The sequence below is a fragment of the Saccostrea cucullata genome, unplaced genomic scaffold (assembly GCF_032062105.1).
Source record: "Saccostrea cucullata isolate Sc308-1 unplaced genomic scaffold, CSIRO_AGI_Scuc_v1 ctg384, whole genome shotgun sequence".
Classification (NCBI taxonomy): Eukaryota; Metazoa; Mollusca; class Bivalvia; order Ostreida; family Ostreidae; genus Saccostrea; species Saccostrea cuccullata.
Window position 1 is genome coordinate 75,495 of NW_026928932.1, and position 22,245 is coordinate 97,739.

The following is a 22,245-nucleotide window of genomic DNA, read 5'->3' on the forward strand; positions in this document are numbered from 1 at the left end:
GTATCGAATCAACTGAGATATGTAAACTTCATATGCAGGTGATGATAATATATTGCTGCATAGGTAAGGGGAGTTGACGATAGAAAAGTAAAAGTCATCACGTTTATCATAGAATTGGTTGTTAGATTACGATTAGTGTCTTTTTCAAGTAAAATATCCAAGTATGAAACAGATGTGTCAGACTCTGTGGTATCTTTTATCTCAAGCTTACGAAGATATATCTTATCGACATACGAATGGAAATTACCATTGTTAAATGACAGTACGTCGCCGATATAGCTAAATGTCGAGTTGAAGGCCACAGCAAGTGTTTTCTTCTTTTCACGCATAAGATATTTCATAAATTCTGCTTTATATGATTACAAAATAAGTCTGCTAATAACGAAGCGCAATTGGTACTCATGGGAATTTTTTAGCCCTTGCAACCTGGTTTGTGATATCGACAACCGCTTTCATTGGGTAATGTTCTCTTTTAATTGCATTGTTGAGATCAGGAGATCCCGAGAGATTCTTAACCTATTCGGTTTTTTCTACCATGACCAGTGAGTTAACCAATTCTGATGGTTCATTTACCTTTTCTGTAACATTTTAGGACTCCAATCTGTCCAGTTCCTCTGTTAATCTTTTGTGCATTTTGTAGGATACTTTTTCTCAATGCATGAACAACTTGCGGGACAATTTTATGAAAACTCAGCTGAGAACTCTCGGAGAAATCTCGGATAATTTTTTGCAGTCCTAGATTCGTTTACTGTCTCAGTTTCAGGATGTTCATTTCCCAACTCAATGCAATCCTAGTATGGGGTCTACTTTTCCTGATACAACGTAAAGCTGCAGCGCATAATATTTATTTCTGTGCTGTACTGAGCACAGAATTTCTCCAGACATTTAATTTGTGACCGGTGTATGACACAAGGTTTGCTTTCGATTGCTGTAATTTCCGAATTCCCAATTTATCGCACATATTCTTTGGAATAATTTTAAACTGAACATCTGTGTCAATTTTGAACATTACATTTGAGATTTCTACTTTTAGAGTCGTCTGGTTCACTTTCGAGTTTCGTGTGTATCTTCCACATTCTCTATCCCAAATTCACTGTCGCAATAAAATTCTTGGTCAACACAATCAATTTTCTTATTTCTTGTCTTCTTAGATCAGCACTTTTTGCTTTATGATTCAGTTTTCACATTTGTGACATTTTTCTCCGTAAGGTAAATTTTTTCAATAATTGTGATTTTCCACATTTTTTTTTACAATTCTGGATTTGTTTTATTTCTGTTATTATTGTCCGAATTTCTTCCCACCCTTTTTCTTTATTGCACCTGTTCCACGGGTTTTGACAAGAAATGTTTTCATTTGGTTGTCAGACGTTTCCGCCGCCCTGCAGATGTCCATGCTTTTATGTTAGGTCGCTTGTGGTAGATTTACTTGAAGGCACTATATAGCCGTTCTTCGAATGCTTTTATTTACACTATGTACATACAGTAAGACAAGTAAGTTCAAACTTTATTCCGATGGCTAAGGCATGGCATTTAAAAATTACAAGAATGAATGAAATACTCAGTATCAGTACTTTCCCAGGATAAAACTACAAGGTAAGGAAGCACGTGTGTTCTATAATGGAAACACTTCAACAGTATGTATCATTACCATTACAACTAACATGAAATCAATCTATTAACCAATCAAGGAGGGACTTGATTTGTCAGTTTACTACAAGAATTTTCGTAAGTGCTTTCTACTAATGCAGTTGCATCAGATTGAACTTACGAATTTAATTATATCAATCTCCTTTCATAGTAATAGTTTCAATATGGTTAATTATTATTTTTTTTATTTATAAAAGTAAATGAATGACTGTTTCTTTTGTCTTATATAAAAGAACAAACACTTCCTTTTCAGCTATATTCTACAATAAAAACCTTTCTTCTCGAGAATAGCAAGCCGTTTAAGTAATGCTGATATTGAAATATATCCTCATGTCTTATCGATTTATAAGTTGGTTAAATCATAATTCCTTTGGTCTAAGATAGGATTAATAGAGAGTCAAATTTTTTCAGTAGGAAAAAAAATTTAAAACGTCATTTAGCTATAGTAGACCCAAAGTGGATACGATGAGTGTTGTGACCCATGGGCTTCTTGTTTATTTTAATTAAAATGCTTTATAGGCATCATTTGCTCTCAGGTTAACATTAATTTTTCAAGACCTAAAAAACCGATTCAGAACGTGTCATAAATGTTAAACATATATTTGTCTCCTGAAAACTTTCATTTGTGATGTTCTGATGGAGTCCATGTCGAAAGGTAAGATCTGAAAAATTTCAGGTACTCAGTACTAAACTTAATATAGACAAACCCATCTACTTCGTTTTAATTCATAATTACTTTTCTACGATAGTCATTTTAGATATCTATCACTGTAAGACATTTACGAAAGACAATTTTTATGAAATGAATTTCAATAAAAAATATTTAAGAAATGAATGTAATATTTTGTTTATGGTCTAAAAAAAACGTTGAACAATAATTATTTTAAAGTCTCGCAAGCTTTGATAAAGGTATAAAAGATCAAATACCTGATGATTTTAAAACATCAAAGTAGAATACCTGGGTTATCCTGTAGATTAATATTTCTTATCACTGATAAATTTTGAAAGGGGTGCTCCAATGTTTTTTCCTTCAGAAGATGAGGTTACCTGTATAAATGTAAATGGTAATATTGTCATGATAAAATATGTCAAAACGACGAACAGTGATCTATTAAAACAATACAATTAATGAGCAGAGCCTACAAAAGAGGTGGGAATAGGTCAAAGAACACAAAGACAATTGCCCTTTATTCCTACATCGATACGTTTAATCCTGGTGAGCTTGAGATAAAAGATAATCTGACACTACTGTTTCAAACTTGGATATTTTTCTTGAAAAAGACGTTAATGGTAATCTAACAACCAAGCCATATGACATAAAAGTGTTGGCTTTAAAATTAACTTTTCTATCGTCAACTTCCCTTACTTATGCAGCAACATGCCTTCATCAACTGCATACACGCGGAGTTTATGTATCTCAGTTATTCCGATACGCAAGAACACGCTCTTCTAAAACGAGGTAAATTATTGACAAACAAGTTGATGAAACAAGAACATCAGCATTCTCGTTTAATGTCATCATTTCGTAAGTTCTATGGTCGATACAATGACCTTGACAGCAAATACAATTTAACACTGAGTCAAATACTTACGTTTTTCATACCAATTGTTAGTCCATTATTAGTTAAACTGAATAACGTTAGACGACGGATTTGTTCCGTTATTTCCCGATCATGACATGGAGCACACGGTGTGTGTCACCGGTTGGCAGGGGATGCTCACTTCTCCATGGCATCATCACCTGCACACTTAAACGGTGTGTATATATCTCAGTCAATTCGATTCGATTCGCAAAAGCATGTTCTACATATGAGCAATTTCCAAAACGAGGTAAATTATTTACAAGCAAGTTGATGAACCAAGAACATCAGCATTGTCGTTTAAAGTCATCATTCGTAAGTTCAATGGTCGATACAATGACCTTAGCAGCAAATACAATTTATTAAATGATCAGGAATTTTGGTGCTCTCTTATTGGTCTAGACACCTTTTCCTGAGATGTACCTCAGAATGAGCTTACGTCATATGACGTTCTGGGAGGTTATTCGGGTTTTCCCTCTTGACCAACCATAGATTTGCTTACAGTTTTTTCGACCAGTCAGATTGCGTGTTTCAAAGCATGTGTCGGTGTGAATGTAAACATGTCAGACGTCAGTACCAATGAGATTCAACGCTCTTGAAAGAAAATAGTTGAGTATTTATTGTTTATTTTTTTTCAATTTGTAACGACTAGCTGATAATTAGATAGGTTGGGTGTTTTTATTTGATGGAGGCAATATTTAAAGTGTTAAAAGTACGTGTTGTAAAATTCCTGATCAAATAATAAAACGGTTCTTGACTTTTGAATTCGGTCTACTCGTTACTATACAGATCAGGTCAGGTATTGGTTAACCTCGGCCATCAGCCTCGGTCAACCAATACCTGACCAGGTCTGTATAGTCACGAGTAGACCTCATTAAAAGTCAATAATTGTATGTTATCATTGAGTCAAATGCTGACTGACGCTTTTCATCTTAATTGTTAGTCCATTATTTATACACTGAATTGACAACGGATTATTCCGTTATTTCCCATTCATGACAAGGAGCACACGGCGGGTGGGACCTGTCAGCAGGGGATGCTCACTCCTCCATGGCACCTGATCCCACCTCTGATATTTCGGAGGTCCGTGTTTGCTCTGCTCCTATTTTGTATTGTTTTATGACACTGACAACTCATTGAACTTAGTAAATATAAGTGAATATAGTTAGGAACTTTTATAGTTGGGTAAATTTTTCAACCTCTTCTAAAGTTTAACAAGATGGGTATCAAAGACATGCTTTAAGTTAAATATTCACCATCAAGAAAACATATTCTGAACAATACACAATATATCTTCTGTTTTATACTTTTTTTCAAAGAAGGAAACTCAGGAAATGAAAACAAGGGAATTTTTACCATGACTAATATTGCCCTTTTTAAAATCACTGGTAGCTATTGATATAAATGAGCTTTGCACAATTAAGATCCTTAATTTGTCATTCAGTGGAGATGTTCTATAAATAAGATATTTTCTGTTTGTAGAAAGACAGCTGGTAACTTTAATCCCCCGATGTGTAAGGTCGGGCGGATCACGATAGAGGAAGTAGAGGAATTCGTGGAAGTCAGAGAAATTTCACCAGAGGACGTCCACGTACCACATGTGTACGTACAGAGAGTCATCAACGGACCCAGCAACGAAAAGAGGATAGAAGTAAAAATCAACAGTAAAAAGAGGATAGAGGTAAAATAAATCATAAATAGATGATAGAGGTATAAATAAACAGTAAAACAGGATACAGGTAAAATAAATCATAAAAAGAGGATAGGGATATAAATAAACAGCAAAAAGAGGATAGAGTTATAAATTATCAGTATAAAGAAGATAGAGGTATAAATAAACAGTAAAAAGTGATAGAGGTAAACATAAACAGTAAAAATGATTTTCATTCCTTGTAGTTGATAAATATATTACAAACGAATTATGTGAAAAAATAACTACTAATCAAATCTTCATTCTAAACATTTTACTATAAGAGAGTTTAACCATGAATTCGAATCAAAACAAAGGCAGATACAGATCATACACTTACAAATTTAAAATAGTGGTCGAACTTACTTGAAGGATTATCTCATAACAGTGTATAATCTTGACAGTAGAAAATCTGATGAATAAATCTTCTGTCTTTCAACTGAATTCTCTTCCTTACAGAGACTGAAAACGCGGACGGAAGGAAAAGAGGAACCAGAGACAAATGACAAGGCCACGGAAATGAGAAACAGAATCATAAAGCGGGCAGCTCTGGAATTCCATGATGGCATATATGGTAGACAAGTGTTGTTTATGTTTCTTGTCAAATACTTTCAACCAATGTAAATGCTGTTTATATTTCTGGTCAAATAATTTCAGCCAATCTGAAAGTTTTCGATATTCCTGGTAATATGAATTCAGCCAATGTGAATGTTGCTTATTTTTAGTCAAAAAATATATAGCAAATCTAAATTTTGTTTATATTTCTCATTAAGTAATTTCAGCCACTCTGGGTATTGGAATGCCTATGTTGGCCAGTAATTATATCCCGCCAGGAATGACCGTACATCTACAGAGTGAAAACGGAATCATGGGATTGGTTAGTCTTCTAATTATCTTGATAATAAAAGAATAAATTTCTTCATATTCAGTAATTTAGATTGAGATCATTGTGATTTGAGAAGCTTTTTATATCCAATGACACTTAATATCACATTATTTTTCTGAAGAATAAGATACTGTTTTATTGTAACATTACAGGGTCCGTACCCATTACCCAGTTATGTTGACCCAGATCTGATCAACGCGGGCAAACAAACCGTCAGAGCTCCAACATCCAGGGAGCTCTTTCTTTCCAGAGACGATTCCTTCGCTATGATTCGAGGTTTGTTTATTTCTTTAATTAAATCAATGTAGCAAATCATAGGCTTTTTAACCCCTACATTTTACTGAAGAAAACACAGCTAAAACAATCGATTTTTTCTATAAACTTCAATATGCTAAAAAGGAAATGATGTGGTTAATATACTTAGTAAGTAATATTCTTAATCTGAAAAGGGTCCAGTCTTGTATCCATCATATTTCAAGTTAAAGACTACATCCCAGTATTTCGTACAAATATATACTGAAAGGAAAAAGAAACGCATATTTTACTTTTAAATTAAATTAAAACTATAATTTCGAAAATGTTTTCCAGTATTGTTATCAAACATTTTAATTCATCTTTAATCTACAAGTTACCAAAATCTTGTGTAACTTTGACTGATAATTCCTGAGTTATTGAAACTGATATATTCGAATACCCCCCAAAAATTAAAATAAAAATTCTTATCAACTCCCTTGCACATTGGTAACAGCCTTGATTTTCCTGTGCATTGAGTTCACCAGAGCATTTATCTTTCTCATTTGATTATTATTCAACTCTTCCGACAATAGTCTTAATGGTTGATAGAAGCTGTATTATTCCAAAGCCAACAAATCCCCCCGCCAAATGAGTGCCCGAATTTTCATTTTAGGATAGAATTTACATAATCCAGCTGGTTTGGTACACGTGAATGTTTGTGAGAAAGTCTCGACAAACACTGGCTACATTTTCCCAGTGTGAACATGCTAAAAACATTACACACACGACGCGTACGTGCGCGCGTGAGAGTAAAATCGACGTAAAAGTTGCCAAGCTCACGGACCAAATTAGAGCAGAGAATTTCTGTCAATTTTAGGGTGAAAATATTGGTATGATAGTTTGCTGTTTAAATATCGGTTTCAGTGATAATACCGTATTAGTAGAATTTTTAGCGAGGATTTAATTTTGGCATTATAAGCGAGGGTGCCGAGATCGCTAAAATTGAATATCGCTAAAAATAAATTGTGTATTATTTGTAATAGCTTCTTTAGTGTGCATTTAAAAATCGCTAATATAACATCTCGCTAAAAATAATTACCAGTTTTTAAGGACAAATCGCTAAATTTGCTTCTCGCTAAAATTTCTACTTATACGGTACCTTAACAACAACCGAGGTGACATGATGAAAAGACCTGTCTTGATGTGACGTTGTTACGCGTCAACGTCACCGCCATGGTCGGTTGAAAACTTTTAATTTACTCTCTGACAACTGAAAAATCCTTTTTTGTTGAAAAGTTTAAAACAAACTGCACAGCAACATCTTGTTGCCTCTTTATTCACTTACGCAATTCAATTACTGGAACCAGTGTAACTTCCGTCAGCCATACCATGATTGCACGAAATTTATACTGATTGCAAATGCGGAAAACGATGTCTATAACTCCAATGATTCGATTAGCACCACAAAATGTGATCATAAAATTGTCATCATCAACATGCACGTGTTTTTTGGCTTTTCATCATTTCCCCTACGTAACGCCATACATTTCATGGTTGAGTAATTTTGACCAACAATTTTAGTGAAAAGTAATCAAAATACACATTTGACCAATTTTCATAATTTTCGGCCATATAGTTAAATATATTTCGCTGTTATGCTATTATGTGTTTCTTTTTCCTTTCCGTATACATTGACTATTGCCTCCAACAATTTTAATTACACGAAAACTTTACTGGGCATGGATACCAAATATTTGAAACATAATCCATTTTTACAGTTGACATATTAACTGAACCATTTTAGGGACATTACAAGTTTCTTGTTTAATTGTGTGACTGATATTGTTTTTACAGAGGACACATAAACTTGACCATACTAAGGACATTGCAATTGTCTCGTTATGGAGATTTGGCCAACTGGATGATTCCGTTTAACTAGAAAAAGTACAATATGAAATTAAGATTAGCTTTGATAATCACTTTTGTCAAGACTTCATGTTCATAGTATGAAGAAAAACAGTTTTTTATTCCATGTTTCTTAAATCATATTTCAATTCTGATGGGTTATCTTTGGTAACAGAATTAGCCAATGAACTATTTGCCTTGTTATACTAACCTGTTATATATTTTTAGGGTCGGTTAGCCAAGGGAATGGTTGGAGCTATGACTTAGTGTCCAGTCAGTAGTTAATAAACAGATTTTTCTTGTTGTACTAATGTTTGATGTCTTATTTTCAGGGTCGTTTGGTCAAGGGAATGGGTGGAGCTATGGACTTAGTGTCCAGTCACAAAACTAAGGTTATTGTTACTATGGAGCACCAAGACAAGGTTGTATAATATTCTGACTTACGTTGGCTGATTCAAAACCTTATAAATAAGTCCATGGTTTGATTTAGGTTCAGTATAACTTTAGTGAGTGTTGATATATTTCAGAAAGGAAATAGTAAGATAGTCAACAGCTGTGATCTACCCCTGACGGGTAAAAACTGTGTGGATATGATCATCACAGACAAGGTATGGCAATCACTGATGTTCATAATGATATAAATCTGTAAGCAGAGATACTGTAAAAATGTTTCAAAAATTAACTCTGGGAGAGGCCCTCATAATCTTAACGGTGAATGTGATTATAACGCTTTATATCTCAGTGTGTGTTTGACGTGGACTCAGAAAAGGGACTAATATTAACGGAGATCGCAAAAACGAAGATGTTGTCAGCATTGTTGGTCCCACCAACTGTGAATTTGTGGTACGTGCAAATTAAATACTTCTGATTATAACTGAGTTTTAATATTGTTTTGTGAATTTCTTTTTTAAAAATTCAAGATTATTTAAAATAAACAACAAACTATTCCTTGTGTGTAAAAAATTTAATGAATCAAAGTTATATAATATTTATTAACTTTTAATAACAATTTAGATAGAGTTTTATGATTCATTAATGAATAAATGATGTATGTGTCTACAATTTGTAAAATTTGCCATATTTGAAATAAGGTGATATCCATTTGAGAACTCTAGGACTGCACCAGAGACTGATATGGATTATTTTGATATCTAGATCCATGTCATGTTTTAGGCAGTACCATACAATTCTATTTGACATTAATCTTATTTCAGGTTGCTCCAGATGTTAAAGTAATGGGACGGATTCAGACATAGACAATGGGGAGACAACTCACTGCTCGTAGTGTCGTCAATTTGTGTGTCGGATAAAATATGTGAAATGTAGACTTATAAACAGTGTCAGGATGAGAGCTATAGACCCAAGCACTGGTGTAGACGTCAGAGGTCAAAACACTCAATTCAGTGATCTGAGCCTCATGTTATAATTGTGAGACAAACTCCTGTGTGTTTTGTTATGTATTATATGGATAAACCTTGCTCTCATATACTTGGCAAAAATATTTCACAGAAGAAGACAATATTATGTTCTGTTTAAGTGATTTAAGTTACAGTCTCCTACAGTCCTGCATAATAAATTAAAATTTTCTGTACTCTTCACAAACAAATATCTGCTTGAATGGCTTCAAAACATTGTTTCATTAATCATTTCTCTGTTTAATTAAGGATGTACAATGTGTATGACCTACAAACATAATCTGTCCCAATTAAATAAAATAAAATAAAGGTCATTTTGAACATGTTTTCCCCCCATTATAAAAATTATTTCAGAATTAGATTGTAATTGATTTTTTATTCCATGATATATTTCTTTTTTTCTGATAGAGTCTTGACAATTTACCCTTTTTCCTCCAAAAAACTAGTATTAAACATTTTGTTTTGATACAGGAGGTAGGGGAAATTAAAATTATCTTTATATATGAAGGTTTGAAATGTGTACAAATAACATGTACAATGAATAATTATATCTGAAGGCATTTTTAAATCATATGTTTTTTTTATTGATGATGTTTGTATGAATTCTGAAATATTTGTGTCAGAATAAAGTTATATTATATTTCTGTACTATTTCTGTTTTTGTTTGTAACACATAGGTTTATAATAAATAGAACTAGCTTTGGAGGATATACAGAGTGGGAATCAACAGTTAGAGGAGGCAAAGAAACATCAGTGTGCGGCGAGGAAGAAAAAATCATCTGCTTCTCAATCTTAATTACGGTCATCGTAATTGTCATTATAATCATTGTTGTGACGATGACCAACAGTGATTCAGAGTAATAAAATTAGAGAGTGAAGAATAGCTGAAATTTACAACGACCACTGAACTACACATACATGTACATTTATGATATCATGTAAATAATCATTTAACGTCCATTATACATGTACATGCATTAAAACTTTTGGATTTTCAGAAGATAAAATGTTACATGAAAATTTTTATGAAATAAATTTTATTTCTAAAAACTTCATTTCAAATAAAAACCCTTAGGGCCAAAGACCTGTGTTAAGAATGTTTAAGGTGAGATGACAAGATAGGAATGTCGGGATTTTATCATTTACATCAGTGTACATGAAAACAATAACTGTGTAGTTGTTTATAATGTCCTTGATGTAGTCACTACTACAATACTGCACAGTATAAATGTTAATATTGAATACAAATATTATTTAGAATTACGTAGTCATACAATTATACAGTACTAAGTAGTTATACAATAATATAGTACTATACAGTTATACAATTACTGTATAAAATATCACACAATCTTGACTGACCTGCACTTGGTTTTTTTACCGCCTGTTTTTATAACAATATTTCTTTTCCCTTTTAGTCTCCTTAATACGAGGGGGGGGGGGGGGTATAGATGGGATAAAAATCTGTTAAGAAAAGCAGAGCCAAGGTAACTCGGTGACTAAGGTGAGCATTGAATCCATATACTTCTGGATCCGTCAGAGACTATGACATGAGAAAAATAATTATGTAAACCTTATTAGGAACAATTTTATTTAAAAAAAGAATTGGCATTAAATTTACTTATTCAGTTATCTTATGTAAGCAACCCTCCGTGCTGTAATCTCATTTGCGTAGCTGTTTGTATTTTGTTGAATGGTTCTTGTCTAAGAGATTGTTGGTATGAGTATAGAGCTGCCTGGAGGTTCCCTGTCACCTGTTGACAGATCCCCAGAATATGGCAGGATATGTCTCTGTGATGTAAAGCTATACACCATCCCCGATCATAGTGAACTAGGGTCTGTAGATCATCTAAGGCTGTTTGTATTCTCACTGTGTCTACATGTCTGCAGCACAAAATCTCTAGCATGTATAACAATATAAAGGGTGGGACAATTAATACAAGGACATCATTCTGTAGAGCAGACTGTTGTTCTGGTATTAATTCACTGATGTAATGGATTCTATTGTCAAGTTTGACAACCCATGCTACAGCCTGTCTCATCTTTGTAGACCAAGACTGTCCTCCTACAGCCTCAGTATACATCTCTTTATCTACTTTACCCATATACATCACATAAGGCTGTGCTAACTTGACCTTGATCATCTCTAAAATAGATGAAGCTTCCATGTATCTAAGTGTCTTGTAATAATACATGACTATGTACACCATGTCAGAAATACAACCAAACTTGGCTGCTAATTTCAGCATGTGGCAGGCCATTTTGTCAGCTCTATACCTCAGTTTGTTTTTATGTGTGTAAGATTCCATGTGTAATATAAAAGCAGTGCTCTGGAGGACTTCAGCTGTAAGTCTCTGAAGCATGAAGTTTTGATACTTTGTCAGGAGGGGTAAACATGTAATCCGTTCTATTGTATGTAGATGTCTCATACAGATTTCAAAGTTGAATTCGTGAAATGTTTCATTGTGCGTTTCAATAAAAAAGTTTTTATCAAACTCAAAAATTGGAGTTTGTTCATCTGTACAGATGGAGAGTCTTGGGTTATGAAGGACATTAATTATATAAGACCTTATAGAGGAACTGTGTAGCAGAAACACTAAACCTTTCTCATACAACCCATACAGTTTCATGAATAGCTGATGTTGTTTGTCGCCGTTAATTTTACTCAGAAACATGTTGTTATCCGGAATGAAAAAGTTAGGACAGACTCCTTGATACACCCATTTAAGGAGGAGTTTAAAACAGACCCAGAAACACAACATGAGATTTTGTGGATACCAGTGTGGCATTGTGTTTTGTTGAATCACCCAGAAAACTGCTGTATTCATGTGATAGGAACACAGTAATTTATCATTATCATCCAGACCATTATTAATTATTTCATTTAAGAACAATTTAAGTAAGTCGTAAGTTAAGAATTGACAGTAGTTCATTGCATGCACAAGTTTTTGTTCTGCCAAAGAGAAAGAAATTCTCCATTCATGAGCTTCATGTCTTCCTAGTTTATGTCCTATTGCTACAAAATGACAACCATTTTTCACTATATCATCAACAATTTGAGGTTGGGGCCATGTGTGACATCTATCTATCCAGTATGAGGCAGATGGAGGCCAAAAGTCAGAGACAAGACAGCTTGCAGAATCATATTCTACTGTACCAATTGTTCTGCTCGCACAGGGTCCATGTGGAGTGGAAGTAGATGATGATACAGAACACATGATCTGTCTGTACTTAGAACTAGATATATAATTCCTGTTCTTCATTCTAACACAAGTTCCATGGACTTGTCTGTCCATGCTTGGTGACAGTAAATATAATAAAGTGAATCCTGGTGGATTCTCAGAACAGTCAGAGAGGATCAGTGTTTGTCTGTGTGTGTTGTAATACTGAGACTGAGATAATTCCCAGATCACTCGGTGATTATTTGGCCAGAACATATAGTCTATATCTGACCCTTGCAGTCTGAATCCTTCTCTTCGACTTCCACTCATCAAGACAGTTTTCACAACACTATTTTTTGTCGCTTAATTTCTCACCACATCATTGATGTCCGCCACATCTCTCCTCATGGCCACAAGTTGTGAAGTCCCAACTTTACGACACAGTCCCACAAACACTGACTCTGATATGTGTTGTATAGCTGTATTACTGGGTTTAAAATAAAAATAATAATTTGTTAATATCTCGTATATTGGAAAATCAATTTAGCAAACTTTTAGGGAAAAATCATTTATATTCTGAGAAAAAATAAGGCTAATAAATGTAGATTAAAAGAATGATTTATAAATGCCTGTATTTAAAGACAACAATTATTAGATAAAGTTAAAATATCTTTGATATACACAGAAAAATGTGCCACCTACGTAACACGTAGGTTAAAGCAATATGAGCTGCATGTTTGACATCGGAAAAAAAGTTGCAAATTTGTAATAAACTATTGTAATGACATAAAAATAGAACATTTATAAACTTCTGTTGGTCATATTTGCTATGAAAGAACTTTTTATACGCGTTGATTAAAGCAAAATTGAATTATTGTCGTCCTGTACAATAATGATTTCTTATATAATACTGTATATTCGTTTGTACAAAAAATTTTCTTCTGAAACATTTTTAAACTTTATTTTGGTTTTATCGATCATAAGGGTTTAGATTACATACAGATTAATCATAATAACACATTTTACCAGCAAAATAAAATTCTCAATAATGCAGCTCATATTGCTTTAAACGTATGCGATAAGTGTGTGACTGAATTCACGTACGTATCACATGAAAAAAGAACCGGGTACGTTAAAAGTACGTTTTCACACACATGAATATCATGTGTGTCACGTATGTTAAACGTAAGTATTGACTGCTATAGGTTACACATACGTTGCACACGTACGTTATTCCTTTAACATATGAATAACGTATGTGCAACGTTAACATGTATGTAAGTACGTTTCTCTTTACACGTTTTAATTTGTTTGATATTTGCACTGCTTATATTAAAAATAAGTACCATACAAGTGTCAGATAATGGTTAAATGTTTTGAACATTTTTTCACATATTGTAAACAGGAGTGAAATAAATTATGTGCTATTTAAAAACTTAATTCATGCATTTGACATAATTTTTCGTGTACGAGGCACATTTTGTTGTATAGATAGGTTTCTTTCTTTTGTAACGCTTTAATTGTTAAATAGAAACACATTTAGCATACTTGAGCTTTAAGCTCAAGTGAGCTTGTCTGATCACATTTTGTCCGTTGTCTTTCTGTCTGTCCGTCCGTTTGTAAACTTTTCACATCCTCATCTTCTTTTATAGAACCACTGGGTCAAGTTCAACAAAACTTGCCATCAAGCATCCATGGTTAAATAGGATTCAAGTTTGTTCAAATGAAGGGCCCCATCATTTTTCAAAGAGAAATAATGTAGAAATTGTTAATAGCCATTCTCTGTAACCACTTAAACTTCGTTGCCACGCATGGTCACTGATTTTGATGAAACTTCACCCATGCTTAGTGCTTGACGCCAGAAACAAATATCAAACAAAATTTCGTTGTTAAGTGTCTCGGTTGATATGGCAACAGCCGGAAAAGTTTGAAAAATCAAGATTTTCAGCCACTTTAAATCTTGACTGTGGCTTAATAAAAACTAGAAAAAGCAAACAAACCATTCTCACAAAAACATGACACCTTGATGTCACTTACACTGTAAAGAAACTGTTTAGAATATATCTCTAAGTAAGTGGTAACCAAAGGTACATTTTGAATACATTTAAAATGCTGAAATATGCTGAAAAACACTCCACATTCACTAATGGTAGGTGTTACATGCTAAAATTCAATCAACGACTTAAGAAAAACAATGAAAATGTTTGACCTTAAGTATATAAGTATAAGCAATATTATTCTATAAATAACTTTTATGGTTGCCATGGTAACACAGTGTAACCATTCAAAACCAGTAACTAAGATTGGGTTAATGCTACTGTCTTGAGGAAAAACATGACAATTCAAGACTGGCAAATATGCATCCTTAGGACCATGCAACACAAAAACCATAAGAAAAAATGGGTATAATTGATACTTTGCAGTGTTACCATGGAAACAAAGTACCAGTGCTTGAAAGTGAATTATTTTTCGCTGCATTAAGAATTAAATTGCCATATAATCAAGAAACAAATTAAAGGACTCAGCTTGAATAGTACTTATCTGTTAGAACGAAAGTTGAATATCACATATTGATAAAAGTTGATGAAGAAAACAACACTGTTGCTATGGTAACCAAGAAGGGAAAATGTTCGATTTTCTAAAGTTTATATCAATATTAAACCTTGTGTGCAAACTTCTTGCATCCACTTAGAGATTGGATGATAGTCAAAATTAAAAGTCATGTTAGCTGTTAATGAATTTCAATCATAAAAGTTTTGGGAATCTACATTTAAGGATACGTATCCAAGGAAAGAAAATATTTTTCAGGTTTTTAAGCATTTATTTTCTGCTTATCTCCATAGCAACGCTCTATTTAAAGAATCTAATCTGAATTTTTTCAAATGGGAAAACTAGGAGCACACCAACATCTTTAAAAATTGATCATTAGTGATGAGGAAATGTTTTTTTTTAAATAGGATCAGATTTAAACATCCAGAGTATTTCTTTGAAGGCTCTCTGTGGTATAAAAACCTTGGCAACCATTGCCAACCAAAATGAAATATCATATATTGTTCTTGGTATATGTCTCAAGGCTCTTTTTTCCATTATTTGGTCACATTTCATCCTATAATTGCTTTTTATTTTTACGCGTATGACTTTATAAAATTCAATGAATATTTTTTTTTACTTTCGAATACTTTGTTACCATAGTAACATATGTAATAGTTGATTTACCAAATATGTTTATCATGCATTTGAGACATCTGGCCTTCAACTTATGGAAACAGTCATTACCAATTGTTTGCTTTGCCGCAAATGTTAACTATGGGGCTCTAAACATGTTAAAAATGCCATTTTTCGAACTTTAAGACATGTTGCCATGGTAACTATAAAGTATAGCAACCAATTTTTGCCTGATTTCAGTTCAGGGTATCAATGACTTTTATCATAGAGAGTTTGGAGAAATTCTAAGAATATGTGTGCCACAGGTCCTATATAAAATTTCAAATCATTACAGAGAATGGCTCTTAAAATTTGGTGGCATGTCTTAAAAATCTTCTAATTATAAATAACCACTTCGCCATTTTTTTACTTCTAGGAGACCTTCTTTATTTAGTGTATATTAAAGTTTGATAGAATTATACAACAAAATTATACATAGGAATATATAGGGAAAATATTTAAAAATCTTCTCAAGAGCAGCAAAGTCGTGATAAGTTATCTTGATATTGCAGCATCCTCAGGTAGTATAGATTCAAGTTTTTTCAAACCATGATTCTCGGGCCATAAATCGTCTTCTCAAGAACAGAAAAGCCGTGTTTAGTCATATTCATATGGAAACATCCTCAGGTAATGTACGCAGTAAAATTAAGGTGAGCAATTGAAATGGAAATATAGACAATTTTTGTTATTAAAAATGTATTACTAATCAGGATGACTATTTTTTAAAGTAGATTATTTATATTGGATAATTGTATTTATTGTTAAAAATTTCATATTGAGGACGATTAAATTTATATTTAGACTTGTCACGTGTTCCGACAGTCACACGATTTAAGCAATATATTGAAGCAACCTTTAAATTTCACTAATGCAAGGGCATAACCAAATAAAAATAAATTAGTTTATTTTATAAATAATTTCAGCAAGCATTGTAAATTCTGACCAATTGTTAGTCCATTATTTATACACTGAATTCACGACGGATTTTTCCCGTTATTTCCTGATCATGAAAGGGGGCGCACGGCGGCTGTGACCGGTCGGCAGGGGCTGCTCACTCCTTCATGGCACCTGATCCCAACTCTGTTGTTCCGGGTGTCCGTGTTTGCTCTGCTCTTATTTTGTATTGGTTTATGGAGGACTTTGAGATTGAATATTGTTCGTTATCTCTATATCCCTATGAAAAATACTATAATCCTATCTCGATAATGCAATTTCTTTGTTAAAATCCTATTTGTATGACCGAATGCTGTATTAATGGCTGGTCAACAGCATGAACCATTGATATAATTAAATTATTTTCAAGATTTATCTGATTCGCAGTACTTTTCGGATACTTTAATTCTTTTTGAGGTGATTTGTAATAGCTTACTATTACCCATTGAGTGTTCATCCTTGCATTAGATCGATTTATTTTGACTCTCACATTACTCTCTCTCATATAAATATACGACAGTAACAATTAGATAGTATATATACGGAAAAAATATTAATTAAATCGTGAAGAAGACATAAAATCTAAATCAATAGTCTATAAGATATCTGTGAATAATAATTAATTTAACTTTAGAATACAGTTTTCTTTGAGCTAATATTACTTGATTTGCCTCTCATTACATACAAACTGCGTCAAAGTTTACGAAATGACGTCGCATCGACAAGTGCATTGCGATCACTGACTTGTTTTTAACTTGTATGGCATGATTATCTCGTGAATTTCACTATGAAGAGACTATCGATAGGGATTAGTCACGCTCTACTATACTTGACACCCTGTGTTGTAGTAGATTGATTTTAACTGCGTAAATACACCTCTCTGGTCAACTGAATAATCTTATTTGTGTGTCTGTGTATGTTAGATAGAAATTATTAATTCTGACAGCTTTATCAAAAATAATATTAATAATTTACCAGACTTTAAAAACTTCAGCAAGTAAGTTGATTGTCGATTAATTAAAGGGGGGGGTGTTACACTTCTGATCATTACCTGAACATATGATGGTGAAATTTATAAATGAATTTAATTGACACTTACTGAAATAAATTTTGATGCTGTATTTCATTCACCAATGGACTTTTACGAGAAGCGCTGACTTCTACAGTTGACGTTTACTTGGACATTTAAACTTGTGTCATGTACGGAAGTACAGTATTGATATTGCATAAGAAAACCTTTCTAGTGGTCATAGGTATGGTATTAGGGGCATTAACATGTGAAGACCGGGAGTTGAGGGAAGGGAAGTTATCGTTTTCTTCAAGGACAACTTATTTGTGCATTGAAATAACCCATTATTTTCGTTTAATTAAATGTTGAGCTAAATATTATTATCATAAAAGAGCTACCGTACATAGCTCTAGTGTAAAAGTAATTGTCAACTGTAAAAGTCAGCGCTCCTCGTAAAAGTCCATTAAACTGTCTTTTAATTAAAGCTTGTGTATTTTTTTTTTCTTAATAAAAAAAGATAGTAGTAAGGCACAATGTATTTTTTCAAATGATAATTCGATTCATAATATTTGAATGTAACAAAAGCACACTAAGTGTATGAAGTTTAACTGTTTTGTAGGAACAGAAACATGCACAAAACCTTAAAAATTGGGAATTATTTTTTTTAATAAGCATGAATTAATATATGAATTATATACACATAAAAACGTTTTGTGAAATTGACCTGTTTAATTATCTGATAAATTAATATAACTGTAGTGGTTAATGTTGTTTATTTATTGACCGACTGGATACTTCGAGGGCAAACTGGAATAAGAGGCCACCTGTCTTAAGTGGCCAGTTTCCAGACTTTCCAAAGGTGGCCTCTTAAAACAAGTTTGACTGTACTTATAGGGTATGTAGGAATAAAACTTCTCTAGAACAGAAAGCCATTTTTGTCATTTTAATATGGAAGCATCATCAGGCAGTGTAGATTCACATTTATTCAAATCATGACACCTGGGGGTAGGATGGGTTCACAATGAGTAACCAAAGTTTTTACTTTTATATGGAAAACTTTTAAATTTTCTTCTAAAGAAAAGTGATTCCATGATTTAAGTTATTTTGATATGTTAGCATCTCAAGGTAGTGTTGATCCAAATCATGACCACCTCTGTGGTAGGATGGGGCCACAATAGGGGATCAAAGATTTAGATAGAAATATATAGGATAAATCTTCTCAAATATAGAAAAACCATGTTAAGTCATATTGATATTGAAGCATCCTTAGATAGTGTAGATTCAAGTTTGTTCAAATCATGACCCGTTGGGATAGAATGGTGTCACAATGGGAGATCAAAGATATACATAAGAATTTATTAGGAAGAACTTTTAAATCTTTTTGAGAACAGCAAAGGAATGATTTAACTCATTTTTATATGGAATCATCTTCAGGTAGTGTTGATTCAAGTTTTTTTTTTCAAATCATGACCCTTTGTGGGTATAGAATGTTACCAAAATGGGGATTTAAAGATTAAGATAATGAATAGGAGTTAAACATAGGAATACAAGAAATATTTTTTTCAAGAACAGAAAATCCGTGTTTAGTCATTTTTATTTGGAAGCATCCTCAGGTAGGTATTTTCATTCAAGTTTGTTCAAATGATCCCCTCCTCATAAAATGGCTCGTGCTTTTCCAAGCCATTGTGCTCAGGCGAGCCATGTGACCCTTGTAACTCTTTGTTAATTTTTAAAAGGAACCAGATTACACTTGTCCACATGGAATTAGTATTGCTTATAAAGTAGTCTCAGATCGAATACAGTTCTATTGTATGTTTTTTTTTCATTTAAAAAACCTATAAAAATTAATATAAATATTTTAAATATATACCCTAAAATAGGATTACTAAGTAATTTTTTTAATATTTGAAAATACATAAGAATTTTCCTTAGGATTTTTTTTATTCCAGCACATTGTTTATACACATATACATGTACTTATTTCAACTATAAATCAACAATGTCAATTACATATCCAGGAAGAAAAGGTAAATAAACGTTTCTTTTTTTCACCTCTGATGTTTTGGGGGTCAGTGTTTGCTCTGCTCCTGTTTTGTATTGTTTTATGGACTTTGATATTGAATACTGTTCGTTATCTCCATATCCTTCATCTATCGTAGTATTATAACTCTGAAGTAGTGGAGGCTCGCTTTGTGATCAGAAGGTAATTGTAAACGTATCACATTTAGAGGCATATTCTATTTAGCAATTTTAGCGGAAAACAGAGTCCGCTAATTCAAGTACATCGGTAACTGTCTTTTATGTTAACTTTTATAACTAACAAATTCAGACAGCACTAAATCAAATCTACGCTTACTTGCTGACAATTGAATTTCCGCCAAATATCGTAAACACCAAATGCAATACAGTTCAAATCATGTCGTGACTGACCTAAGTCAATAAAATATTAGCAACTGCTCCTTTGCTAAGCACTCGGCACTTTGAAATAAAAGTTGCGAGTATTTTGGATGAGACCTTAAGAACAAAGGACCTTTGTTAAAGTAGACATTGTCACAATAAAGAAAACTCTTTTCTTAATGGCCCTAAGTGTCGAGTAAAGGTTTAAATTTGAAACACTTCACAGCTATATGGTGAAGTCTCTACATTAGTGCCAAATTCTCAAATGGAACATAAAAAAACATTTAATCATTTTAAGTTTACACATTCCATATTTTCATTTTTTGTTTTCTCAAGAAATACGAGGGACGATCAGAAAATTCTGCAAGTATATCATTCTATACAATAATGAAAACAATATATATCAAAATGTAAACTAGTTTAATCCTTCAAAAAAAAACCCTTTTACATTCACACACTTTTGGAATCTGCATACCCATGTTATAAAAGCCCCGAGGTAGTCTTCCCTGATAATACTGTCTAAGCACTGAAAAACAGCACTACCAACTGCACTGTGCGAAGTATAGCGACGTCCAGATAACATTTATTTTACAGTCTAGGAAATAGGAAAAAGTCACAAGGACTTAGATCGGGAGAATACGGGGAATGTGGGAGCTTAACAACCTTTTCATCCTTCAAAAAAACTTTGAACTGTTCTACTCTTATGAGCAGGAGCATTGTCATGAATGAGCTTTATGTTCTTCAGGTCTGTCTTTGGTCTTTTCTTTTCATATACTTTCTTAATTTTTTCAGTACATTACTTTTGTAAAATTGTCCCGAAATACCTCTACCTTGTGGAGTTGGAATCTGCACGACTGAGCCGCTAGAAGTAACGAAAATACCATACAGAATCTTCATAACACACCTGACACCTTTTTGCAATGACAGGACGCTCGCTATTATTTCTTACCCACATCATATTTTTTATTTTTCTTTGTGGTTCAAAAAAGTAAATCTAAGTTTCATCACCTGTTAGCAAGTCAGAAAATTGAAATAAATTTTAAACAGTTTTCTAGCAAATTTCAAACGCGTTGTCTTTTGGTCTGGTGTTGAGAGATGCGGTATCCATCGTGCATATACTTTACGTAGGTTGAGGTGCTTGGTCAAAATTTCTTATACCTTTGCTGATGAGATACCAACAACACTAGCAATATATCTTAAAGTATATCTATCATCTTCCTCAACCATTTTCTTAACTGCAGCCACGTTTCCATGAGTAACAGCTTCTTTGGTCGCCCTGTTCTCGAAAAATATTTAAGGACGTCAACACCATTTTTAAACTTTTTCAACCAACGACAAACTGTGCTTAACGAAACTGCAGAAGCTCCATAAATCTGACAAATTTCATTCAAAATTATTTTTTGCAGGTATTCAAGAATGGTTCTCACTTTTATATAGGTTCTTATTTCAGCCTTCACTGTAGATTTCATATCACTTGGAGAAAATGGTCAGTGTGTACGACTTCCACTTCTACTTGTGTATGTAACTTTTGAAATTTTAGACAGACACAATGAATGTATCTACCCGTGCGTTACATCGGTTTTGGTCATCAAGGAAGAATATCTATGGAATTACATTACTTGCATTATTTTCTGATCGCCCCGCATATGAAGCCAAATTCAACCACATTTGACACTGTGCATCCTTGGATATATTGGTTTGTGTGTTCAAATAAAGGGCCACATCCTTTTTCAAGAAGAATGTGAATATTAAAGTTCAACATAATCGAAAAATTTAGGGTGGCACAAAGTTATGCAACGGGCTAATATTTGTAGTCTTTTGTGACCAAAGCTACTTAGATTGAACAATAAATAACTCTTCTGAATCACTGATATAAGATGACATATATAAAAAAAATTGTGCATTCCAGACAATAGGACTTTATAAGAGTAAACTGGTTGTTTAGCTTAAATACTTAAATGGTATATAATTTTGATTTGAGCAAGGTTAGGGTTTTTAAGCTTCTAAAATTCTACATTCACTATAATGTTCCTGATCAATGATAATCTTACTGTGATGAAATATTTTACTATGACTGGAACTGTAGTCCTGGAGTTTTTATTTAACTGTGGCAGGCCACCTAATTTAATGACCCATGGAGAACCCTGGTTATTTAGTGGAGTCATCTACAAACCATCTCACAAG

General features: G+C 33.2%; 1 protein-coding gene and 1 pseudogene across 1 annotated transcript; one reads left to right on the forward strand and one right to left on the reverse strand.

The window, feature by feature from the left end:
- LOC134279282 (succinyl-CoA:3-ketoacid coenzyme A transferase 1, mitochondrial-like) overlaps positions 1-9,243 on the forward strand; it is a 39,641-nt pseudogene extending 30,398 nt beyond the window's left edge.
- Positions 9,244-9,992: 749 nt separating this feature from the next.
- LOC134279287 (uncharacterized) lies at positions 9,993-21,288 on the reverse strand. The gene is given in 4 exon segments (XM_062761639.1): positions 9,993-10,134; positions 11,011-13,005; positions 20,892-20,923; positions 21,220-21,288. Coding segments are annotated over 4 exon segments (2,238 nt in total).
- Between the last annotated feature and the right edge of the window lie 957 nt (positions 21,289-22,245).